Source organism: Brachyhypopomus gauderio, chromosome 4, assembly GCF_052324685.1.
Source record: "Brachyhypopomus gauderio isolate BG-103 chromosome 4, BGAUD_0.2, whole genome shotgun sequence".
NCBI lineage: Eukaryota > Metazoa > Chordata > Actinopteri > Gymnotiformes > Hypopomidae > Brachyhypopomus > Brachyhypopomus gauderio.
The window spans coordinates 203,047-229,564 of record NC_135214.1 but is presented as its reverse complement, the minus strand read 5'-3'; the positions used below and the strand labels follow the sequence as shown (position 1 = coordinate 229,564).

General features: G+C 44.4%; 3 protein-coding genes across 7 annotated transcripts in view; 2 read left to right on the top strand and 1 right to left on the bottom strand.

Annotated features, from left to right (window-relative positions):
- Positions 1–1,840: 1,840 nt before the first annotated feature.
- Positions 1,841–10,854, bottom strand: mrasa (muscle RAS oncogene homolog a). 4 transcript variants are annotated; one of them, XR_013130236.1, is made up of 7 exons: positions 10,443–10,854; positions 7,080–7,286; positions 6,458–6,611; positions 5,448–5,547; positions 4,429–4,508; positions 3,662–3,844; positions 1,841–2,661 (listed from the first exon to the last, which is right to left on the bottom strand). XR_013130236.1 is itself a non-coding variant. In XM_077001301.1 (6 exons), the coding sequence occupies exons 2-6, from the start codon at positions 7,270–7,272 to the stop codon at positions 3,745–3,747; spliced, it is 627 nt and encodes a 208-aa protein (XP_076857416.1). In that variant the 5' UTR covers positions 7,273–7,286; positions 8,463–8,597; the 3' UTR covers positions 1,841–3,744. The 4 variants fall into 4 exon arrangements, 3 of the variants coding, with proteins under 3 accessions (XP_076857416.1, XP_076857417.1, XP_076857418.1); XM_077001301.1 differs by lacking the exon at positions 10,443–10,854 and adding an exon at positions 8,463–8,597 and having other exon boundaries at positions 1,841–3,844; XM_077001302.1 differs by lacking the exon at positions 4,429–4,508 and having other exon boundaries at positions 1,841–3,844.
- Positions 10,855–11,177: 323 nt separating this feature from the next.
- tmem177 (transmembrane protein 177) lies at positions 11,178–12,897 on the top strand. Its single transcript, XM_077001300.1, has one exon. It carries the CDS (start codon positions 11,622–11,624, stop codon positions 12,552–12,554), a length of 933 nt encoding a protein of 310 aa, XP_076857415.1. The 5' UTR covers positions 11,178–11,621; the 3' UTR covers positions 12,555–12,897.
- Positions 12,898–14,142: 1,245 nt separating this feature from the next.
- ptpn4a (protein tyrosine phosphatase non-receptor type 4a) overlaps positions 14,143–26,518 on the top strand; it is a 35,255-nt gene continuing 22,879 nt past the window's right edge. The window contains exons 1-2 of one of the 2 annotated variants that reach the window (XM_077001297.1): positions 14,143–14,905; positions 23,786–23,940. In XM_077001297.1, coding sequence (XP_076857412.1) covers positions 23,803–23,940 — 138 coding nt within the window. In that variant the 5' untranslated portion in view covers positions 14,143–14,905; positions 23,786–23,802. Of the gene's footprint in view, positions 14,906–17,188; positions 17,602–23,785; positions 23,941–26,518 lie in introns of those variants that run through there. The other variant, XM_077001298.1, reaches the window with a different exon arrangement.

The following is a 26,518-nucleotide window of genomic DNA, read 5'->3' as shown; positions in this document are numbered from 1 at the left end:
TGATGTGTTATAAGGGTGCCTATGGGGTGATATGTTATAAGGGTGCCTATGGCATGATGTGTTATAAAGGTGCCTATGGGGTGATGTGTTATAAGGGTGCCTATGGGATGATGTGTTATAAGGGTGCCTATGGGGTGATGTGTTATAAGGGTGCCTATGGGTTGATGTGTTATAAGGGTGCCTATGGGGTAATGTGTTATAAGGGTGCCTATGGGATGATGTGTTATAAGGGTGCCTATGGGGTGATATATTATAAGGGTGCCTATGGGATGATATGTTATAAGGGTGCCTATGGGATGATGTGTTATAAGGCTGCCTATGGGATGATGTGTTATAAGGGTGCCTATGGGGTGATATGTTATAAGGGTGCCTATGGCATGATGTGTTATAAAGGTGCCTATGGGGTGATGTGTTATAAGGGTGCCTATGGGATGATGTGTTATAAGGGTGCCTATGGGGTGATGTGTTATAAGGGTCCCTGTGGGTTGATGTGTTATAAGGGTGCCTATGGGGTAATGTGTTATAAGGGTGCCTATGGGATGATGTGTTATAAGGGTGCCTATGGGATGACAGTGTCTGCCAAGTGCTGTGTCCATTTTACAGATGTTGAGGACTGACTGGAGAGAAAAAAAACTTCAGCATTCTTCATTGGCATGAATGTTGTTAGTTGTTTTTTTGGGGGGGAGGGTGTAATAATACGCAATAATTCCTTCACACACTACTCACTTTGTTGGGTGGTGTAATTGTAATACACACAGCTGTACACACAAGCAATGCTGTTTTTAGGTGTATAGAGACCTGACTACATTTGGAAGGAGAATGTTAGACAAGATGTACTGTTAGATTTGTATTATAAACCCCCCAGATTATTTCACATGATATTAAGGACTTACCCTGTGGGTTCCTACTACAGACCACATATGTCGTTTATTTGTGTATTTGTGAGAGATGTCTTCACATTGTCTCAAATGCATAAGTTGCAATTCAGAGTAATAGGGGAGTAGATTTCATCTTTCTGGAAAGAAATTTAAAAAGATGCCTAACATAAAATTTAAAGAGGATTTTCAGCAACCTCTGGCAATGTGTTCTTCCACTGACAATTACTGTACCTACACTCATCAACTTTAACGCACTGCTGCCCTCTACTGACCATGAGCGCTACCATAGTTGGGTTTCATTAACAGGCTTAAAAGTCAAGGAGCTGACTCTGATTGTAAATACCATAATCAGTCAAATATCTAGAAATGTATTGAATTTAATGCTTCATATTTTCTGAAAGTTCAAAATGTATTTAAAATCAATTGAGACTAATGAACAAAATGCTTCTCAAATTCACATTTCAAATAATCTGGGAACACACACTGGTAGCTCAGTAAAACATTTCATTTGCAGTTCAATAAAACAATAAATGTCATTTATCTTCAACTACTGTTTATTACCTGTGACAGTGAATAAATACGGAGGAACATAATAATCAAAATTCTAAAATGAATGCATAACAAATACTGATGTACCAAAAACAATTGTTAAAAATATTTCTTAAATAATTAGCATGCATTAAAACTGCACAATAGCACCTTCTCTAAATTTAGATTTTAGAATAAGCTGTGTTTAAATTTCTCTTAAAAATGCCTGGTTAGTAACAGCATGATTCAGATACTGTAAAACCTGCAAAAGACTAAAACACTTCTAAGCTTCTTTCTTCATGTCCTAGGTGATCTGTATCTAGGACCTGTAGCCATTACATGTAGGAACTGGTAGGAATGATTAAGAAATCCAGACATGGCCAACACCACTGATCATAAAAATATTTTGGAAATAAGGCTACAAAATTCATTAATATATGGAAATGTATTTAATGTGACTATCAAATGAAATGTATCAGAATGGAGATTTTGAACAGAGGTAAATCAAACTTTCTGCAAAACATTGCAAATAACATTACAGTCCTGGCCACATACTTTTTTGACAACAAAGTGATTGTATGCTTGATGTAACCAGTTGAAATGTACATTATCTCGTATTGACCTGTATTCTTTGTGTGGTAATGCACTTAACGTCCCATTGATGAACACTGGATGTAAACACTGGGCACCAATAGTGATGTTAATGTCTAAGGCATCGGGTCTTTCAGGGCCCCTCGTGAGCTGTAAAGCCCAGGGACGACTGCCTTACACTGCAAATCAGGCACTATAGGCTTCCTGTGTATCCTCTACTGAATCCTAACTTGGCTGTTGAACCTTTTTGCTTGTAGTGAGAGGCCAGTTAAAGACGGGTGATGGCTTATGACATCCATAGAGCTAGTACGCTTGTCCAATTGACCTGTTACTCTGTATTTTAACCTCCTACCTTCGTCTGTGAGCAAATTTGCATACAATTTGTACATTTCTTTCGATGTCTGATGAGTCCTGATTCTTCATATCATGCGTGTGCTGTGCTCATGCAGCAGGGCCCAGAGTCCACAGAGCGGTTTAGCAGAATTATGACTTTTACCGGACCAACGATCAGGACCTAGCAGCCCTCCCACACTGATCTGGGACCATCTTTATCTTCCAAAATTACTGCTAAGCTGAAAGGCCTAAAGAGGTATTCTTCAGAGCAACCTGGAGAGAAAGTAAGCCAGATGCTTTGAAGCCTACAGAAGCACGTTCAGCCAGAACCCTGTAAGACAAAATTGTGTTGTAAGACAATGTTGTGTTGTGAGTTGGTGAAACTTAAACCTGACAAAGCATATTGGCAAAAAAAGAAAAGACTGAGAAAAATGAAATGTAAAAAAATGTAAGAATGTATAAAAATACACACACAGACACACACACACACACACACACACACACACACACACACACACACACACACACACACTGTGAGTGGCCATGAGATTTAGGAGCTGGACCTTGAAATTTAGTGTAGCAAAATAAACACTGGAATATGGAGAATGGGGAAATGAAACAAGACGGAACAAGAAGATGCTTAAAATCTTAAACTGTACAAGCAGAGAAGTGAATGAACTTCACCAGCTGCCTGCACACATGCGACATACTGAGCGTTTTACAACCGCTTTGCAACCAAAGCTTCAGTCAAAGCGGAGATGGCACCATTTCAACAAGACTCCATAATTTGATATTTCATGCATTTCAAAAAGCAAAAAGCCTTTGGGAGTGGACAATAGTGAAAAAGGGCGACTTCCGATTAAGCAAACGCTTGAACGTCTGTACTTCAACGTGAAGGTTATTTGTGTGGAGGCTCCCAGTTCACCGCGCAAAACCGTCATTAATACGTCCGACTGTCCGTCTGGCTCTGCTTTGGCCAAGTTGCTACTCAACACGTCAGATGTGCCTGGAATCACTAACCGATAAGGCAAACTTCTGTCTGATCCGAGTCCTTGGAAGTTACGCGCATGACCAACAAGATACAAAAAGGAAACAGAGTTAGGCTAAAGGGCCGCGGGGTGCTACGGAAGGCTGGGATCCTCTTCCCGGACTGCACCTCAGTGTTTCCCGTGGGCGTCACGTCCGTGTGTGTGTGCAAAACGTCCACGTGTCTCTGTTGGGCGTGCCCGATCCTGCCCCCCTCCATGCCCACCTCCCTGCCCACCCCCCCGTGGCAGTCTGGGAGAAAAGACGAGCTCCTGTGTGGAGCTGGAGGGGGAGGGGCGGGGTACCGTTTGGGCTTGGCCTCGGCGCACGGCACGGGCGGCTGCCGGACAGGTTGTCTGCCGGACAGGGCGTCTGCCGGACAGGGCGGTCACAAGATGCTGCAGTGGAACCTGGGAGAAGCGGAGACTCGGTCTCCACGCCATTTCATCTTCTTCTTCTTCTGCAGGCACCGCTCAGGAACTTGTTGCCTGGGAAAGATAGAGGGTGAAAGAAAGGGAGATGAAACAAGAGGAGAGATGAAGGAAGAGGGGAGAGAGAGAGAGAGAGAGAGAGATCATGGTTACTCTGAGATAAATAGTTTTCCCTTTTACTCTGCCTAGACAGCTGTGCACACTGATTAAGTGTGCCCCTTCAACAGGATATGACTATACTCAACACCACTGTGTACTGAATTCCACAGAAATTACAATGTTGGCCCATTCAGGAAATAGCAGACATGCTGTCTGGGCGTTCTGAAGGATGCAGTATATCGAATGTGTCATTTCAACTCCACTATATTGAAAGGGGTAGGAACTGTTTCTTCCTGTAGTACTCTACTGTAGGGTTCAGCTCAAACCCTGGCTAACACATCTGTATCTAATACTCAGCAGCACAGGTGGGAGGACTATTTAATAAGCCAAGGAAGGCATGTCTAAAGAAATGACAGCAAAGCCTGCCTATTTTGGCAGAAAAACCAAGAACAATTATGCCTACCACTGCACTGTGTCATATACCATCATTAATAATGTAATTACACTATTAGCTAGGCATTCAAATTGAACCATTTACCTACCTAATTACCCTGACCAGCTCATGAAAGGCTTTGTCAACATTCATTGGAGGGTCCTTGGCACTTGTCTCAATGTAAGTAATCTGTTTTGTGAATGAAATAAATAAATAAATAAATAAATAAATAAATAAATAAATAATCACCGCATGCAGTTCTCATAGCCTGTGACTCAGTCAGTCTTTAAATAGGATGTTCATATATAACAGGCCCATTTGTGCTTGTCTCATCACATGGCAAAACAGCATGTTTCTAAGGGTGAGTTCAGCCTATAGCCCACAACCACACAGACTGCACACACACACACACCCACACACACACCCCAAAATAACACAGGCTTAGTGTCTGCTAGTCCCACTGGTGTCCGGAGAAGCCCTCTACATCTCCCAAGATAGGCCCCTTCCCATGGTGGTTTCCCATTTGCCAAAGAAGAGAAACATTGTCTAATTAAAGGCAGCACTCCGAGCTGACAGACGCACGCGCACACACACACACACACACACACACACACACACACACACACACACACACACACACACACAGGCTCGCATCCCATTGGAAAGCAACGACGCTGTTTTCTCACCAACACACGATCACAGCTGACGTAGTCATCCTTGCATTCCAGCCACAGATCAGAGAGCCTTTATACTGGATATCAGTCAGAATACGTGTCTTGCATGTATATTATTATATGTACCAGGAGACCAACTCTAAAAGGTTCTCTTTGGCAGTAACTCAATAACTCAATAACATTTCAGTCATAACTGTCATTGAAATATTTCACAGCATGGCAGTAAATAAGATTACACAAAGCTCATCTGTATTTGGACCCACTGAAGATATATTAACTTTTTATAGGACAATGCATCACACTGAACCATTGACAGAGCCAGGATGACAAAAAAAAACAAAAAACATCTGCATCAGATCACAGGGCCACAGTACCAGATGGGAGTCACACACCCTGCACACCTCACACACACACACGCACACACACACACACACTCACACACTCACACACTCACACTGTGTTTGGTGGCCATCTCCCAGCCCTGTTCGTTGGTCACCTTCCTCAGATGCACCAGGTCCACTTTGTTAGCCACCAGGACCATGGGGAAGGATTCTCTGTTAGACAGGAGAACGCAACAGAGCCACACACACACACACACACACACACACACACACACACTCTGCATTTTATCATTTATATAGGCAGAATCATACTGGTAGCAAAGTCACAACCAAACGTGGGTAGCCTATCACAGCCCAGGACTGTGATTAACAACAGTTTGACACTCACTACTCACGCCAGACAGCAGTCCTCTATAGTATATTTCCAGGATATCAGTTCATTTGTATGCATTATAACAATTGCACTGTAACATCGGCTATTTATTGTAAATGTATTTAAAATATAAAAGGTCAACAATATTTTTAAAAGTACAGTAGAACCTCAAAACTCGACCACCTCACTACTCAAAATATTCGGACTTCGATGCAAAATTTCGAGAACATTTGTCTCGGAGCTCGAACAAAACTTCGGAATCTGACCCGACTCATGTGACTTTTGTAAACAAAATATAGTTCGTGCTTCAGTCACATGCTGCTAGCTAACGTTGTTGTTCAATGGGTTTTAAACCATTTTTTAAACCAGCCTCAAGGCTGTGCTCCTTGTACTGTTTTAGACAAAAATCACGGGTCCCAAGAAAGACATAGCAGAAACGCAGAAGAGGAAAACGGTAAGAACAACAACAGAGTTGAAAAAGGCGATCATAGAGAAGTATGAAAAAGGCATTTGTGTGATGGACTTAGCATTGGTATTCAACTTGATGGTTGAGAACGGATTAATCCGTTTTCAGTTATTTCTTTTGGGGAAAATTGATTCGGAACTCGACTGCATCGCTTTTCCCTCCTTCCGGAACAAATTAACGTTGAGTTCCGGGGTTCTACTGTACAGGAAAACGTTATTGCTCAGAATTTGGTATCAAAGTGAATCTATGAGTAGGAATCCACCCAGGAGGAGAGCACGTCTCACCGGTCTTTCACCCGAAGGATGAGCTGGTGGAAGCGATCCACGTGCTCGAAGCTGGCCTTGTCTGTGACGGAGAAGACGATGAGAAAACCATCTCCCGTCCTCATGTACTGCTCACGCATGGCACTGAACTCCTCCTGACCCGCTGTGTCCAGCACTGGGGAAACAGAGCCACAGGGTCCTCAACACAGCACAGGCAAGACAGGTGGGTCCTCAACACAGCACAGGCAAGACAGGTGGGTCCTCAACACAGCACAGCACAGACAAGACAGGTGGGTCGTCAGCACAACACAGCTCAGCACAGCACGAGTAAGATGGGTGTGTCATCAGAACAGCGCACCACAGCCAAGACAGGCAGGTGCAGGCTGAAAAAATAAGTTAATGAAGCCATTCCAGTGAACAAACTTGGCAGTGGGGGTATTATACTCCTGAACTGCTTTTTATTTATCTTTTAAAATAGAAGATATCTTTTAAAATGTTTCTTTCCATTGACTTGCCCTGTCTAAATAATGCACTACAAAATGAACACATCTGGCAGTTCCTCGTGTGCAGCGAGACACTAAAGCCTTATCTAAATGAAGGACCATTACAGAGAAGATTGATTACGAGGTGCAAGAGGCCCTACCATCCAAAATAGCCCACTGGCCATCAATCTCTGTGTGCTTCAGGTAGGAGTCCTCAATGGTGGGGTCATAATCAGGCACAAAGATCTTCTGGAAGAACTGGATGGTGAGAGCGCTCTTGCCCACGCCACCGTCCCCCACCACCACCAGCTTGTATGTGGGGAGGTTGTCGCTAGGGACAGCGCTGGTTGCCATGACAATGGCTATACCTGTAAGACAGGGAAGGAAAGCACACCGCTTACATCAACTATTTCCTTCTGGCATTAAAAAAAACAATTCTAATAGAATTACCCTCAACGGGGTAAAGAGGGCAACAGAGCATGTTTTTACCCATAGTTCCATTACTGATGTTCTTGTGTTTTGTGGCATGCGTATATTAAACTGTAAATACACTCTAATAGTGCTTTAAAGACCCAGGATGAAAATCATGAATGCTCACTGGAAAGCCCATCACCTGTTATGAATTGAAATGATTGTGAAAGATCTGAAAAGTAATCGCCACAGAAAGCCTAATAACGGAGCTGGCAAAGTCTGAATCACGGTGGAGAAAAGACAGAAAATGAATCATCAGTGCAAACATTCTTGGATCCCTGAACACATCTCTTTGTAATCTGAAGGACTTGCTTTGCTGGGCAGAGTCGCAGTGGTAGGTGTAGATTAATGAAGTTCTTCACTTCTGAAGCTAAACCACAGGTTTCGAGTCTTTGAGGGCACATCAGAGTAAAAAAGCAAGCTCTGATAACTACTGTCTGTGAGATCTACTGCACTCTGTGACTTTCACCTCATACAAGGAATTCTCCCCATGTGGTAATGCAAGCATTATATGAATTCCCCAGTTCATTGTTGGGGGGGGGCAGTCAATCCTTTGATGTGTAAGAGCTTATTATACCAAACATTATACCAAAATATGTTTTTATAGGAACTGAGAAGCCAAAGGGGTTTGATACAGTTGATTTTGTGAATTATTTGTATCAGGAGAACAGAAACTGCTTTGAAGGTATTTTCCATGTTCCTTAAGAAAGTCATCTTCTTATAGCTACATTATAACAAACTCTTATGAGTGACAATAGTTGAGATCCATTTCTCTTAACGGACATTTAATGGCTGAAGTAACATCTTCAGTATCTGTTTTCAAAAATTAAACATGCCAATCAAGCATTTAGCACGTCCTCTGATGGTTGCTGAAACATGATTTCAAAGTAATCTATTCCAGGTTCCAGTTGAATAAATGTTGTGAGAGTAGTAAAAGTGCACACACGCACGCACGCACACACACACACACACCCACACACACACACACACGTGTGAACTCTGCAAACAAAAATGCACAAATCCTAGTGGAATTCTTAGTGATGATCAAATATGTATTGTGTCTAGATTCTTACCTAAAAAAATCTTTCTTTCTTCAACAGGAAGACTTCAAATATTAAAGTGCTGAAATGACCCAATGATACTTACTGCCTTCGACCTATTTCAACAGGACACAGTCCACAAGAAACTGAATGGGAACCCAGCGTTTCCCTTGGAGGAAACACTAGTCACTGTTGGACCCGCCCCTTCCTGCTGTCCACAATGTCAGGAAGAAGTTATTTTCCTTCCTAATTCCTCTAGCAGTGATCACTTCATATCAGTATAGCCTCTTTCAAAAGGAAACTGTAAGACACATCACCCCTAAACAAACGCAAGAGAGGGAACCTCAAACTGTCCAGTTAAACCAAAATTCTACTTTACTACTTTTTAAAATCTTACAAATTGGAAGGAGAGCTAAGACAAATTAAGACGAAAGGTTTGACAACACAGCACTGTGGAAACATTGTGCTAGTTTGTGTTTGATGTAATTCAATAAAAGCACCACTAATGCTGTGAATGGCTTTTATTGAGAAATACAGCCATGCTTAATAAATTGCTTTAATAACAAAACTGATGTTTTTTTTTTAAAGAAAGGGTCTGACCATTTACCATTATTACATAAAGACACATTGTTTCACTCTATGTGGAATACTGAACAGTGGCTACAATGACTTGGTTAGTACCAGAAAAGTGTCACTGTGTTCCTATTCTACAAACTGATTATCCCACAGCCCAATACATGCCAAAGAAGGCTGTTTGTGAGCCAGGGATTTTTTTTCCTACTTCACTGTGTGTGTGTTACAGATATCTTCGCTTTGTAACTGCCAGGACTTTTTGTGAGGACAATAACACTGCTGACTTGAGCTCTCGAAACGAATCCATATAGTGGCCTGTGCGAGATGCCACGATAGTGCTTTCTACAAGCTGTTTCAACCTTTAATGACTAATGATGCTAAATATAAAGGTAAAGTGGCATTTGCAACACAAATATGACTTAGACAGTTCTGCTATGCTATACATATACGTATAGTAAACAACTATACATGTTTACACTTTTCATCCCACAAACTAAAATAGATGGACCTTATGGTACTTTTAAGCTGTTTTTTTGTAAATCAGGCATGGTTTTTAAGGGACAAAGCAATTACATCTTAATAATAATAAATTTTATTTATAAGCACCTTTCACAACACTCAACTACACTATACAAAAAATTTAAATAAAACCAAACATACAAAAGGACACAAAACTTAGAAGAGAGTGTAAATCACACTACAAAAAAACTTACAAGACAGTGTAAATCACACTACAAAAAACATACAAGAGAGTGCAAATCACAGAGAATAGGCTATTTTGAACAGGTGAGTTTTGAGTGTAGATTTAAATATATTGCCCAGGGGAAGGAGGTAAATGATGATAAGGATGGGTCCCAGGACAGAGCCATGGGGCACACCAGAACAAACAGGTGAACAATGAGACCTGAAGGATTTAGGAGCAGTTCTCTTACAATTACAATCTCTTATAAGTATGTAGTTCTTATTCACAATGAAGCTGGAACTGTACTTAAATACAGCCTACAGGTTTACTTCTAAAATGTACAACTGTATAATTTTTGCCTATATTTGTCCTGAGCAACATCACTCTTCCGTGTCCACCAACACTCTGCCAACACAGAGAGGCTCCACTTTCCTTGATACAACTTTTCCATACTACACATAATGATATGCAAATATACTTGAACAAAAAAAACTATTAGTGATTCTGAAAACACTTGATGATACAGTAGGTAAAACACAATAAACAAGTATTTTTGCACGGGACAAAATCTTTGTTGCACTGATGTTTAACTGTATAGTCAACGTCTTTTTTAGTTAATGGAGCAATGCAAACGAACATCGCTCACAACACTTGATGTCCATTACCATTTGGCCCAGGAAAATGAAAATGTTCATTGTAAATTCGCCTTTTCTGAACGAATAGCCCAAATTGCATCAGATTTGAGGGAAGGAACTCACCAATGAAGGGGTGACCGCCTGGCTTTGGGAGGTTCTCCCCCAGTCTCTTATCCTCATCCCCTTTATTTCACATGAACGTAGTTCAACAGCTTCACCTCTTCAATACTCATTGCGTGCAAACATCAGCAAGATTTCATCACTTCATCTCGGCGTCCTAAATCTTCTGTGTAAGTCTTCACATCGCCACTGATGCTGCTATAAATAGAATGGGCTCGTCCGCGGACGTTTGTCTTTGCAGCAAATTCTGATAATACTTTCAGTATTTATTCTATAACCTATGGCGTCTATACACTTAGACAGATGCATGAACGATAGACTTAGAGATAGCATTAATCTCTAATAGTTGACTTTCAGAAAACTATGTCCCCGCAGCGTTGACTAAACTCTCCTGCTCCCCCCGTGTGTCTAAAGTGGACTATTCCGGTACTCTGAGGTTCTCATGACTTCAAGGCGGCAGCTGTTTACAGTCAAGACGTTGGATATAGTTTTTTTTTTGTATAAATATATTTTAACAAGTATGTTTCTAACATTTTATTCTTAAACAAGTTCACTGACACTCTACTATAGTAGTCTACTATATTTTATAATGAACATTAAGTAGTTTGGAAACAGGGGTTTGTCCTGTGCCCGGTGTTTCCGGATGCACATGTGGCGGTCCGACTGGTTTGGAGATCAGCGCTCGCACATCTGCGGGAAAGCCGTCTTTGCTTCCTTGAAGACGTAAAACTGTCGTAACGTGGCCAGCTTTACGGCAGGGTCGTTTCCCCGTTGCTGGTGTTGTTGCGCGTGCGAAACGTCCTCGTGGAAATGCACCTTGTGTAGTATGTGGCAGTTAAAGTGCAATATAGTTCAAACTGAGCCACTTCACTACTGGAAACGTAAACCATGAACGAGCTACTTATCTACTTTATCACACAAAACTGGGCTTTTTGCGAGCTACATTGGCTAACTAGGTAGTGAGTAACTACATTTGTTACCATACAATATAGTGACGCGGTATGTTGTGCGACTAAAGTGCCAGTGCTTTATAATATCTATATAACCAGCTAGCCAAAGCTCTTGTATTCTATTGAACGCATTGATAACCAGCACAGCTTATTTGCTTTTGACATCATCCTTAAGGAAACATTTAGAAAGGCATAGTTAGGTTCACAGATACACCGACATTGAGACAAGGACATGGCGTCTGTGTTTCTGAAGATCTCTGTGCTGGTGCAGAAGCATCGCACCCCTCTCCTCCTCGCTGGATGTGGCAGCGTCTTTGCAGCAAACATCTTCTACCACGTGTTTCCAGATAACACTTACAGAAAACTGTATCAGGCCTGGAGCAAAGGAGAACCAGCCATCCTTTCTGAGAAACTAGAGAAAGTATTTCAGACTGTATTGAAAGATTCAGCTGTTGGAAGTCCCACTAACTACAGCACTTTTGCTGCGTACGGCTTTCATCCTGTCGGGGCAGGAGTCCCATGGCTTCCCTATGGTGCACAGATTGGCATCCCGGCCAACTTTAACAGCACCGTAGAAGACTCGTCTGGGATCACTAACCGAACCATTTTCATCAATGGCCGAGACGTGGAGTGGAACAGCGAGGTGGGCGCTGCTCTGAAAGACGCCCTGGTGTTGTCCTCGGACGCTCAGAAGTTCTCTGTGGCGCGAGAGGTAGCTCGGCTGGAGTGTGGCGGGCCGGTTCTGCACGCTGCTGTGGCTCCTGTCTGCCTTTCTGGAGCCTGGATCTACAGTGTTGCCCTCAAACAGATCTTGGGACTCCATGCTGGACCTGTGATCTTCAGGGCAGGGGCTAATGCGCTTGCACTGGGCCTGGGAGCCGTGTCGTACTTTTTAGCCTCTGATGCAGTGAACCAATGGCTGGAGTACCACTCAGACAAGCAGGCTGCCGGCCTCTCCCGTGATTACGCAAAAGGTGGGGTTGAGTTCTATGAGAAGATCTTGTCCCGGAACAAGACCCTTCGTGTTCTGATGGGGCGGAAGGGGGAGGAGGTGTACGCCCCAAACGGCAATCTGTTCCCTTCCAGTCTGCTGAGTCTGAAACATGCACCATACACTTCAAGGCGAGATGTTCTTCTGCGTCTTCTGAACGAAGAGAATACGTAAAGGATGTGGAGGAGTCTTGGAATAAATCAACTGAACAAAGAGAATACGTAAAGGATGTGGAGGAGTCTTGGAATAAATCAACTGAACAAAGAGAATACGTAAAGGATGTGGAGGAGTCTTGGAATAAATCAACTGATCCAAATCACTTTGATTCAAATAAATATTATTATATGTTATTACGAATGTTTGCTCAATATTTGTTCTACACAGCAAAAATACAGTGGTTCTTAACCTCAGGTCCTGGACAAAAGATGTATGTAATACAGTATGTAATACAATGCAAGAACTCATTAACAAGCTCTCGCATGAATCTGATTTTGTCTCATTAAAGATTATTAAAGACTTTGTGTCCAAAATGTTTTCTAATTCTGGCTATAATGAATAACTGATAGAATTAGCCTATATATTATTTTTATAAGTGTAAATATAAGTGGTACATTTACCTAGAAGTCATAGAAGCAATGATAAACTAATTTCTGATTTGACCAATAGTCGAATTAAAGATGAACACCTTTGAATAAGTTTCTGCCATGTGTTCCCCATATACAGAGGTGTCAAGTAACGAAGTACAAATACTTCGTTACCTTACTTAAGTAGAAATTTTGGTTATTTATTAGTGCTGTCAATTCCAGGTGCCGCGATTAATTAAAAGTCCTCACCAGGATTTTGCTCAAGCTTGCTAGATTTTCTAATTAGCAATCCAGGTAAAATTAGTGAAATCAACACAATCCAGGAAGCCAGAGCAAAATCCTGGTGAGGACTTTTAATCGCGGCACCTGGAATTGACAGCACTATTATTTATACTTTACTGGAGTAATTATTCACTCAAGAATTCGAGCAAACTGTCCCAACTAAGCACCAGCGAGGATGTTGGTAGCCAGGAAGACCAACCAACCCTTGTACTAAAGTACATTCATTTTTAATGAGCACATGTGCCCATTTTTCAACATTAACATTTTAATATAACATTATAGTCATTATGGCTTTTAGAAAAATGGGGTTTTTGGGGAGGTGGGCTAGTGCACTATAGACCCCTGTGGTGCCACCTAAGCTTTTGTCCTTAATGGCTTTTTTCCCTTACATTACTTTTACTTTTATACTAAGTAGTTTTGAAAGCAGTACTTTTACACTTTTACTTGAGTAAAAAGCTTGAGTTGATACTTCAACTTATACAGAAGTATTTTTAAACCCTAGTGTCTATACTTGTACCTGAGTAATGAGTGTGAATACTTCTGACACCTTTGCCCACATGGTCATTTTTAAACATCTCAATAGTTTACTTTTTCGTCACAGCTTACAATGTATTCTTATCTGTTTAACCCCAAGTTAGTATTAATAAACAACGGCAGGATTGATTCCCATACTTCTTGAACACGACGCAGACAACCATAGCGAGAACACCTCAATCTAGAACGCGGTGCCATCTTGCCATGTATTCTATCGCAAGGGCGCCACTAGGTGTCGCTGTTCTTCGCGAAAACAGCTGCACACGACCACGTCTCTCGTTGTGGACTGGAGCAAGCGCACTCTGTTAACACTTTTTTATACAGTGCCCATTTAGTATCATTTAGCAATTGTGTAAAAAAAGCAAATGCTTTGCTCCCTCTCTAGTTTCTCCTTGATCTGACTTGTAACTATATCAATCATTAACTGGTCACATGCGTCCTGATCGAGCTTTAAAAAACGAGCGTGCCAGAAGTAAGCCACTGCCTCAACCAAGACGAAAATGACATTACATGTATAGTTTGGATATTGCTGCAGAAACGCCTCTGCTCCCTGTGCGTTAACCCCCGTGCGCTGGTGGCGCTGGCGAGACTACCGCGTTAACCAGCGTCCGTGCTGCTGCTTTATCGGAGCCCACAGTGAGAGCAGGGCTCGTCCGCGGAGAGATAAGCGAGCTGAAAACTCCGTGATCCCGATGAAAGAAACCACGGAGTACGAGATGCATGTGTCGGTGCATCGGCGTTAACTCTCACTGCCACGTACGGTGAACGAGCGCCGTTCGCCTGGACCCGTCGCTTGTGCGCCCTAGCCGATGGTGGTTTTTGCCCCTGCGTGCGGATTATTGCCCCCTGTTTGTGGATTATTGCCCCCTGTGTGTGGATCATTCGTCGGGCTGCGCCAGGAGGGCCTGCGGTTGCATGCGTGCGTGGCCTCGGGGCGACGATAACGATGCGGCTGCGCTGGGGGCTCGCGCTGGGGCTGAGCTGAGCTCGCGCTGGGGGCTCGCGCTGTGGCTGAGCTGAGCTCGCGCTTCCAGTTCTTCGCCTCTTCTGATCTCTCGTTTCTGAAGAAAACATTTTTAAAAAACATTTCCTCAAAACTGGACACCCCCGGAGCAGTTTATGACGGTAAGACGCTATCAGACATTATCGGACACCTGCGCTAGGGTTGAACAAAGCCTAAAAAAAAACTTGAACTTTTAATAACTATCAGTATTTGGAGCGCGAGGCGCTACTGAGGAGGCTAGCTGGTTAGCTAGCGGCTAACCGAGCTAGCGCGGCTCTCTGATTGGGATTACTGACGCGTTTCAGGCTGACTGCGACCAGCTCAGCTCAGTCTGGCAACAAAATATGAACATTTTTGTCTTCCTGAAGTTGGTAGGTGTGAAGGGGCGAGGTGTTGGCGGGCCCGGCGGGGCCCGTGTCCCGTGTACGCCACCGCACCGCCGGGTTAGCCGGAGGTGTTCACACGGCAGGACCGTGTGGACTCGTTCAGACATTTACAGGATTTGAGGGGGAATGTCGCTTTTTAGACCAGATTTACATTTATATTAGCCAAAGACAGTTTAATATAATATATTATTTAGAATATTTGTCTATCTAGCAGTCTTATTTTCAGCAAAGGCAGATTGTTCTTAATATTGTACGTGCGCCTAAAACACAGTACGAGTCCGGTGTCCGGTGATCTTCATATACGAGCCTGGGTTTAGTGTAGAAACCCCCTGATCTTCATATACGAGCCTGGGTTTAGTGTAGAAACCCCCTGATCTTCATATACGAGCCTGGGTTTAGTGTAGAAACCCCCTGATCTTCATATACGAGCCTGGGTTTAGTGTAGAAACCCCCTGATCTTCATATACGAGCCTGGGTTTAGTGTAGAAACCCCCCTGATCTTCATATACGAGCCTGGGTTTAGTGTAGAAACCCCCCTGATCTTCATATATAACCATGGGTTTAGTGTAGAAACCCTGATCTTCATATATAACCATGGGTTTAGTGTAGAAACCCCCCTGATCTTCATATATAACCATGGGTTTAGTGTAGAAACCCCCCTGATCTTCATATATAACCATGGGTTTAGTGTAGAAACCCTGATCTTCATATATAACCATGGGTTTAGTGTAGAAACCCCCCTGATCTTCATATATAACCCTGGGTTTAGTGTAGAAACCCCCCTGATCTTCATATACAACCCTCTGGTTAGTGTTTTATCTGCACTGAGAGAGAAACCTGCAGGAGTGAGACACATTTAACTTGAGTCATTTGGAGAGTTGGAGGAGCGATAGATTTATTTCTCGCCTGTTTTTGGGTGACCCATCACCCGACAGCCTTTCCTCGGTTGGACTGGGTCGAGCCCAAATGGACCGGGCCCTCAGGATCCCACAGGATGAGAGATATTTGTGTGTTATAACCCCCAGCCTGGAGTTGCCCCTCATCAGGGTGTTATTTTACCCCTGAGACTCCCGCAACCTCAACACATCCTCCCAACATCTTGTGAGGAGCGCAGATCCATCAAGCCCAGGATGGTTTCATGCCATGGGGCTGTCGCTGGTTCAGCCTGGTGTAGGTTTGAGATGTGCTGCAGTTCATCTCAAGAGGTGAATGAATTGCAGGGCCATGTGCTGGTGTTTTTAAGGAGGCAGCTGTTGAAGGAGGGCAGCGTGTAGTGTTGGGTGGAGGGGCTGCCACCCACCTGAGCTGAGACCTGCCTGCCGTGACATGGGGGTTGAGGAGAGGGTCAGAGGAGACAGGTGCCCGGACAGCTGTTGGGTCAAACACCTGCCCCGCTCTGGAACCGCCTGAACGTTTGACCCAACATATCCGAGGCTGCCATTCAAGGCTTATTGCACTTGGTACGAACAGGTTATGTTGCATTTTTTTGTTTTTGTTTTCTGTAATATTTTAAGGTCTACGTGGCTAAGAATCAACCATCAGCAGTAACCAAGTCACACACAGAAACAAAGTAACACGAAAGAGACATGATGTCATTTATTTATGCAGAAATTATTTCAAGAAACTTTGTTCGTTTGTTAAAAATGCTGTTTAAAAAAAAGGTTTGACGGTCTCAGTTTGTTAGTGTACCTTCAAAGTTACCTGAATTCTCAAGTCATGAGTGAAGAATTCAGATTCTTTTCAAGACCAAGTGTTCAGCTTTGTTCTAGTTTCACTGCTTCCTTACGATACGATCAAGGCGTGAGTCATATACAAACTCTTTCTGATGACACTTTGGCTCTTTGTTTCTTTTCCGAAGAGATGATAAAGTCGATTGCAACATTAGTGAATCGATTGTTAATTGTTTTGTTCAGCTATTCAACCCTTTTTTCTTGTGTAGTTATATTGTATTTCACTATTCAGAGCCAGACTTCAGAGGAGCTAACAAGAATTAGATATCTGAAGTAATGACTCATTTAGTACCAAGTAACTCCGTCATGTCCTGGTCATTTCTGTTCGTGTCTTTGCGTGGTATTCCTGGGTTGTGCCTTCCCAAACGCGGGGGGACCTGGGGACTTGTCCAGGCTGGATCAGGAGGAGACATGCCCGACATGGAGGAATGCCTTTCTGGGCAGGATCTGTTTGCCTCACCTTATCACAGGGAGCTTCCCGTCATGTTACAGGAGAGACACTAAGACCTTTCCTGGGGAGACGGTCTAGAAGAGAGTGCTGTATTTCTGTTGGACACGTTGGGGACTCTCAGAGAGGCGGCACGCAGCTGACCGTCATGTCCTAACTGCTGTAATTGGGCAGAATGTAGTTGTCCTGAACCAGCACCAGCTGGGGGGAACTGGGCTCACTAGGCTGTAGTGATACTGTACTAACGTGCTCAGGTAAGACCCCGTTATTTATGCACTTTAGACAGTGATACCCCCATCTTTTGAAAATCTTACAAATTGTTGATCTTGTAGTCTTTTTTAGTTTTCTTACTCTTTGGAAGGTAACTGACATTTGTAGTGAATAGTGAAACATCAAATTATTTCACCTTAAAAACTCCAGCAGAGAACAATCTTTAAAATGAGCTTTAAGAAGAAATGGGAGTGACGTCTGTCCTACTAGTTTGTGGTTAACATCACAGCTAAGTCTATATACATAAGAAGGAGAGACTAAACTGAAATATAGCATGTTTAAAGCTTTTGGATATTGAGGTGCAGCATTCAGTAATTGTAATGCTGAACCGAGACTGAAGGGAGCACACAACGACATATTGTGTCCTCTGTGTACCACTCGCCTCTGTTGTACAGTTACTAGTTCAGCGGTCCAGTGTTGTAATACTTTGTGGTCTCCTGTTGTCATTGTTAATTATGAGACTGAGAGACTCATTATGCTGTATTGTGAGGTGGATTAATATGCGTCGTGTCCGTGGACATCAGGAGTTCTCACAGTTCCTCAATAGTGGTGTGAATGGATTGCCTTGTCATAAGCGGAAACATTACGACGTGCCCGTGTGTCAGCAGCGTTACGCAGCTTCATTCACTTTGACCAGTCATTCCTGAAGCGTTTAGAGGACGTTCTGTTGGGTGGCGTTAACTTGTTGCTCCGTTTGTGTTACTAGCAGCAAATTGCTTTCCAATATGTCACGGTGAGCCCTGTGTCAATATCACGTCTGTGAAATGGGTTAAGAGCTTCTGAAGTCCTGGGACATGCTTCAGTGTTGCTGCGAGACAGTGACTTGGACTGTCTAGAAAATCTCAGTGAAGTTTTATGATTACGGCCCCAGACCGTCACCCTGAGTTCATCCACAGACCAGTCAGGAAGGGTCTTCAACTACAGGGTGAGTTTGACCCCAGGCCAGTTACTACAGGTCTCCAGCTACAGGCTGCTGCTCTGGAGCAGATGCTGTTTGTTCTGTGTAATCTGGGAGCCTGTAATAGTAACCCTGACAGATCGTGTGTAGGAAATGAGCTGCAAACAGAAGGGAGAAGAAGATCTCCATTTACTGACGGTGTCTTCAAACTTACACTGCTTATGATCTCACTCCAACATGCTGGGAATTATTTGACGTAAGACTGTGTGTGTGTGTGTGTGTGTGTGTGTGTGTGTGTGTGTGTGTGTGTGTGTGTGCGCGTGTGCGTGTGCGTGTGCGTGTGTGTGTGCTCGAGCGCATGCACATGCACGCACACCCTGGGGGTATGGAATGTGACTTTAATAGAAATGACGAAAACTGCCCAGATAAGGAGGAACACACATGAGAAATTGCATCTCGCAAATACATTTCTTGCCTTCACAAGACAGTAGTGTGAAGTTGTTGGTGAAGTAAAACATTCTAAGTGAAGGAGAGCGTGAGATGTGTGCAGCGAGTTCCCCATTGGCAAGACCAACCCCTGACGAGCCTGAGAGAGACTATGAAAGGTTTTAAGCAGTAAGCAAAGCGCATTGATGTCAGGAAGTAAAAGGGAAGCTTTGTTTTGTGTGATATTGTATTATTTAATTTGATGTTGAAATGTTTGCACCTCCGTCATCATAATTCCTTTGCAAACCCAACCAGTCCATTTGAGTACTGTGACCGGCACCTGTAGGCTTGTAGAACTCCTATAGTAATGTCCCCTGCATATTGATGGTTATGGAGACAAACCCAATATTATCCTGTTAAAGATACTTAGCATGGAGCAAGTTGCAGAATGTCCCCATTTTATTGAAATGGTGTGTGTGTGTTTGGGTGGGAGGTATTTGTGCTGTCATTAGAATAGGTGTGTTGGTCTTGTGCACATGCTGTTTGAAGTGTTTATCGTGTAGGACACTGTCCTGTCTCTGGACGGAGTTCTAGCCCCAACCTCAGGACAGGAACGGGACCGAAACGGGACCGAAACGGGACCGGAGTGACTGCAGCACCTCTGTGTGCCCTAGGGATGAAAAACAACCAGAGTAACCGTGTGGCTGAAACTGTGTGAGCACAGGCTGTCTAGATGGGCTTAATTCAGGTAGGATTAAGAGATTAGGTAGATTGCGCTGCTATAGTGGTTTCATGAGTTGCAGAGGTTACCGTGACTCTGCAGATGAAACGAGGAAGCTTGTTAAGAGATTAGGGTAATCTCTGATGATTACTCTCTGAGAACAGGCATCGCTGGGCCGGGCTCGGGCCGTGAGCCTTCGTTGACGACGGGTCTCTGATACCATGGCACCCCGAAACGGCTAGAGAGGAAGCTGACTGATAACGTTAAAGGATAACGTCTTTCTTTCTTGTTAATGGCCTTGTTTAAAACTTGCGTTGCGGTACAGTGCAAACCAGCAGGGTGTCCTGCAGCCGCCGTGTGTCCAGCCTGTTTGTGAAGCTGTGAAAAGCAGAGGGGGGGAATATTTCTTTTCTTTTCTCTCCTTTTTTGACTTCAGTAGCTGCTTGTGGGTGCTGTGCCACCTGTGGCCAGAGGGTGCAGAAATATTAGACTCTGTCAGATATAGTGTGTGCACCACCGCTGAGATATGATTACGTGTGTGTGTGTGTGTGTGTGTGTGTGTGTGTGTGTGTGAGCACACACGTGTTCTTACCTGAGTCAGGTGAAACGCCTGCTTTCCTAGGAATCCGCTCATTGTGCTGTTTGTGTGGGTTTGCCACAGACTGGCGTTGGCTCGCTGCACTGGGGTGTCGGTCCTGGCATGTGTGACACTGGCCTATGAGTCCCTGTGCTGGGAATGGGAGGTGGTACATAATAATGTTCTTGTGAAAACCAACTTAATTTTTCTTTCAACAGTCTAGTGCATGCTTGTTATAGTTTTGCTTGTTTGTTTTTATTTTTACTTTTTAATAAACAAAACATTTTCTAACCATTTCACTTGGGCCATTAGAAAACGACGTGGCTACACTGCCAGTTAGATCAGCATCTTGGGCCATTAGAAAACGACGTGGCTACACTGCCAGTTAGATCAGCATCTTGGGCCATTAGAAAACGACGTGGCTACACTGCCAGTTAGATCAGCATCTTGGGCCATTAGAAAACGACGTGGCTACACTGCCAGTTAGATCAGCATCTTGGGCCATTAGAAAACGACGTGGCTACACTGCCAGTTAGATCAGCATCTTGGGCCATTAGAAAACGACGTGGCTACACTGCCAGTTAGATCAGCATCTTGGGCCATTAGAAAACGACATGGCTACACTGCCAGTTAGATCAGCATCTTGGGCCATTAGAAAACGACATGGCTACACTGCCAGTTAGATCAGCATCTTGGGCCATTAGAAAACGACATGGCTACACTGCCAGTTAGATCAGCATCTTGGGCCATTAGAAAACGACATGGCTACACTGCCAGTTAGATCAGCATCTTGGGCCATTAGAAAACGACATGGCTACACTGCCAGTTAGATCAGCATCTTGGGCCATTAGAAAACGACATGGCTACACTGCCAGTTAGATCAGCATCTTGGGCCATTAGAAAACGACATGGCTACACTGCCAGTTAGATCAGCATCTTGGGCCATTAGAAAACGACATGGCTACACTGCCAGTTAGATCAGCATCTTGGGCCATTAGAAAACGACGTGGCTACACTGCCAGTTAGATCAGCATCTTGGGCCATTAGAAAACGACGTGGCTACACTGCCAGTTAGATCAGCATCTTGGGCCATTAGAAAACGACATGGCTACACTGCCAGTTAGATCAGCATCTTGCATTTGTTGTTTTCCACACAGGATTCACGTAGTGGGCAGACAGACGTTCACGTCGTGGCTTTAGACGAGCCAGACAGATACAAACACATGGTGTATGTAGCCACATGCCTGGAGCCTTGACCTCACACACAGGCCAAGCGTCTGTCGATCAGGAAGGTGGATCTGCACTCCTGTTGTCGTAATGCTCTACTCCAGTTTCATTTGCTATCTGGGGACTGTTCTCTTGTTAATGAAGATGGTTGGATTCAGAGACGACGGCACTTCCCTTTTTTTGTGTGTGAAAGACCTCGTCTCCGAGCTGGTGGTTACCTCTCTGAATGCCACAAGCTGTTGCTCCACTCTCTGGTCTTAAAGGAACCCTGTTAAAGACCTTTTCTTCTTCATGAAGTGGTAGAGTCGTATCCCACAAGGCTTCTTTGCTAAGTGTGTTACTAGCTGCTGAGAGAGATTCAGAGGTCAGGAGTTTAACTTCTCACGCATCATTTCACACTTTCTGGGATGTGGGGAAGAAACAAGACAGTGGCTTGATTTAAAGAGTGTCCTAAGAAGAGGAAACTGCTTGCTGACCTGGTTAAAAAGAAACACGAACCCCTCCAAACAAATCCGAAGATAATCTGGGAAAATAACTGAAGCACCATAATACAGCTCAATATATTACAGCTCATGAGTTAAGCCCTTATTACCAACCAAAGTGGTAACACTACTTCAGAAATAAATATTAATGTACACATTTAGAGTTATTTCTAAATGTGTTTCAGAACTGAAGTGTTCCCCACATGAAGACAAACTTAAAGAGACATGGAGGACTCCAAAGCTGCACATTACTGTTCTTTCTTTCATGTTAAGGGGGTGACTAGTGTCTATTTGTGGCATTTTGACAGTATCACTTTGAGGAACTGCTAGCACATGGCCACCAGTGTGTGCAGGGCCGTTCACAAACGCCATTCAACAACCTGTTCAGCACGGAAACGTACAGCCGGCAAAGTGTCGGGAGTGAATTTTGGGCCAGTAATTCAAGACTATAAAAATACGTCTTCTGGGTTATTTGTTTATTTATTTTTTAGCTAAAGTAGTTGCCAGCGTCTGGTCTAGATGAGGTGTAGAACGAGTCTAGAGTAAATCTAGAGCTGTTCTGTTCCTGAAGTTCTTCACACGTCAGTGTTTTCCCCGCTGTGATGTGCCCATTTTAAAGCTTGTTGAAGCTTGCTATCGAGCTGATGACCCGAATTAGTGTGCTGTAAACAGGGGTAGCGGTGCAGGCAGTCGCAACAACCCCGACTAGAGCCCGCGTAAAGTCCCAATCTATCTGGAATATGACCATTTGACTTTCAGCCAAATGAAAAAAATGGATTATAAGTAAAATGTCTGGATTATGCATGCAATCAAAAGTGATTCACTGGAAAATGAGTCCGATTGAGACGAGTGTGAAGCTGTAAGTGGGTCGGAGGAGAAAGAGGCCCGTTACTGGCCCACATTCTCCAATGTGCTGGTATGACGGTCTGGTTGAACAGTATGGCAACATGGACAAGTTGGCATTGTGGGCAGTGTTTCATGTGTGGACCCAACACACACACACACACACACACACACACACACACACACACACACACACACACACACAGACCAGTGCTTCCCCAGTAGAGATGTCTGCCAAAGAGCGGGGCTGAGAACTCCATGAGGTGGTTTTCCAGGTCAGAGGCGTGTCATATTGACCTTGGCGTGAGTGTGAGGGGGGGTGGGGTGTGATGAAGGTGAGCGTTGGGAGGGGGGGGCGGTCGACATCCCGATGAGCATCAGCGTATGACTGCCTCACTGCAGTGATCTTCCACCCGACTGCCGCTCACCCCCGCTGGCCTGTAAACCCAATTTGGAGTCTGACGGGTCTGGCAGGACTTGAGGTTGACGCCCTTTGATTCTGCGGGCTGCATTGTCAAGTGGTCCGTTTCAGCCTTCATAGACACGTCACGGTTCACAAGCTGCTGCCCACCGCCCCAGGGACTCTGCTTGTTTGTTTATTTGTTTGTTTATTTGCTTTAACAGGCACTTTTGGGAGCAAATTTCCTTACACCGCTATTCTTTCCCGCCACCATAGTCTTTTAGCCTTCTGGCCCTAGAGACCTTCGCCAGTTTGAACACTCCACCATCATCTGAGTCTTCATAGCTCCTAGTGTAGGTCCAGTCTGGTAGACTGGTTCATGTGTTTACACTCCGCACACCCCTGGGAGTTGTTCTGAGGGACAAGAGCCTCATCTCTGCTTACTTTATCACTGTGCATCAGCTTAGCTTGCTTGGTCTTGTGATTCCATGCAACTGCTAAAGACCAGGTCATGGTGCTGCGTGAAGCGTGCGTTGCTGAGCGTGGTGATGGTGGCGTGGTGCGTGTCTTCATGGTCTCATCCTTGTGCTGCAGACTCCGGCCGGACCGTAATGAGCGCCCGTTTCCGGCTGCCCGCTGGGAGATCCTACAATGTCCGGGCGTCGGAGCTGGCACGTGACAGGCAGCACACCGAGGTCGTCTGCAACGTGGTTCTCTTGGACAACACCGTCCAGCCCTTTAAGGTTAACGTAAGTACACCCACGTGCCTTTTTTTTAGTTTGTGTATGTTTCCATTCAGCCTTACCAGGGTAAACCACGTAACCACATCCTCTAATGGTGTCGCTGGTACACAGAACAGATGAACGAAACAACATGACCCAAAAAGACTTGCAGAGCACGATTGTGTGCTTTGCCTTGAAGAAAGTAAAGGTTGAGTTTATCACAATCTGACACAGCAGTTATTACATTTACAGGTAAATAACTATTAAGCATTTGTGGTCTTTAAAGAATAATTTCTGAAATGCAGCCCTGTCAACTAGGTTTGTATACTAACACTGGCCAAGGGGAGATTTGGGATTGGCCGTGCAGGACGTCGTGTTTGTCCCGTGTGTTTGTCCCACGCGTTTGTCCCGCGTGTTTGCTGCCATCGGGACGGTGCAGCTCTGCTGTGCTCACTGTTTGGTTTCGTGCCTGACATTCCTGCAGAAGGCGGAGTCTCCCTCCAGGTTCCACTGAGTCAAGTACGAGCTTGCACCTGCAGCGTTGCATCACAGGTGCGCACGCACGGCCGTTCACGCCGACGCCCCCCCCCCCCCCCCCCCCACGCGTCCCCAGCCCCACAGCCGGGGGTCCACGCAACAGTGCAGGCTGCCTTCAACCTGACCCCCCACCCCCACTGTACCTGACTCGGGCATCCTGACCACAGAACAATCCTTGAGCAAGAAGGATCCTCTGCTTTAAAATAATAATTACAAAATGTCAGGACGAGTTAATAGTGGCCATAAGTGTTTAGAACGTCAGTTTGCACGGTGGGATTTAGGAGTTTGGCTGCTCTGCTTCACACATGCCCACTTGGCCCAGCTGCGTGGGGAGTGTGTGTGTGTGTATGTGTGTGTGTGTGTGTGTGTGTGTGTAGAAGCAGCATCAGTTCAAGAGGACGAGGAGGAGAACACCGTGGAGTAGGTGGAGGACACACACACAGGAAGGCCCTCGATGGTCCTGTACAGATCGTCGTGATACACGCCGTTATGGTTATTGAGCAGGCCAGCGTAAACATTTCACATCTGTTTGTCGGTAGTGGTTTGTGTTACGTCTGCAGTAATGAAAAGAAGCCAAAGAAATCCAAGCATACCTGTAAATATTAGAATTAGGTGTCAACATCTTGCCTGTAGACATGTAACCCTGCACCTGGCCTAGGGGACACTCTTCATGTACATTTGTAAGTAGATACACACTGCACAAGTCCCCGTAGGTAACGGGAGAATTTTGTCCTAATTCACCCGAAGGAAGTGTGTTGTGCAGTAAACCGGCCGCACAGCACATTAAGGGCGGCCTTAGGAAAGGTAATATTTCAGGAGCAGAAAACCCTCAAATCATGTAGCAGACTCAAATTCAGACACTACTACCATTTATGAGACCATTATGTCATTCCAAAACACAGTTGCTTCTGTTGTCATGTACTATAAAGTTTCCCAAGTAATGGAAACCCAAGCCACTTGTTTAAACAGATGTTTCATTACAAGACAGAGGAAAATGTGTTGTATATCATGTTGAGGATAAATTTACACACAGTCTTGGTGTGGTAAACTGAACTGGATGTTTTTAGCATTAAGAAACACAGGAAAAACATCCAATCTCCTCTAATTACTAATGACTTTGGTAAAGTTTTTATATAGCATCTCAACATCCATATTCCCCCGTCTTATGATGGCAAATAGTACCTCGACTTGCTTGAGTGATTAAAGAGAAGCAGTAGTCAAGGTGGGAAGTGTTTCGCAAAACCACTATCGGATCGGAACGATTTTTCAGTCAGAGTTTATTAAATGTTTACTATGGACGTTATTTTAAAGAGAGATTAAATTAATTTTTTTTTTATTGTTGGTTAACGCTTATATAATCTCTTACTGAGAGGAGTCACTGCGCCATGTGAAATCACGCCAGGTCACACTTGGTGGTAATCTGAGCGAAGAATGTCATGTTCACACCCCTAGTTTATGTCGCAGGCCTCCCTCGGCAGGCACTGGGCTGCTGAAACCGTTAGAAGCTCCTGCTGTTGAGATGATTCCTGGACAAGCTGCTTCCTGCCTGCCGACATGTCTGTCACTCCGGCCACGCGAGCCATCTCCGTTCATGTCCTCTCCCGATTCTCCACACACACCTATCTCTTAACACACACACACACACACACACACACACACACACACACACACACTTCCCCATCCAGACACTGCAGCTGGGATCAGGTGCCTGCGTTCTGTTTTATATGAGTATATATATCGTATACTGTACGTTTTACTACCGTTTGGGGTCCGACACCATTGCCTGTTTTACTCCTGCTGACACACTGGCTGTGACCCTGTGGGACTCTGCTTGAGTCCCTGACTGCCAGTTCCTTTACTATGCAGAATTTTAAACACACACACACACACACACACACACACACACACACACACACACACACACACACACACACACACACACACCTCCGTCTTCTCTCTGCTTTGTTTCAGTATTTATCCTGTGCCTTGTGCATAGCTGCTGGTGATTTAGACGCGGACGTTGGAGCAGAAGCTCGTGCTGTATCCGCTTCCCTCTGTCTGGTGCTTC

Coding starts and splice junctions, on each gene's coding strand:
- mrasa (XM_077001301.1), bottom strand. CDS start 7,272: ATGGCAACCAGCGCTGTCCCTAGCGACAACCTCCCCACATACAAGCTG. Junction 6,612..7,079: donor CCAGTGGGCTATTTTGGATG/GTAGGGCCTCTT, acceptor CTGTTTCCCCAG/TGCTGGACACAGCGGGTCAG. Junction 5,548..6,457: donor ATCCTTCGGGTGAAAGACCG/GTGAGACGTGCT, acceptor CCTGTCTAACAG/AGAATCCTTCCCCATGGTCC.
- tmem177 (XM_077001300.1), top strand. CDS start 11,622: ATGGCGTCTGTGTTTCTGAAGATCTCTGTGCTGGTGCAGAAGCATCGC.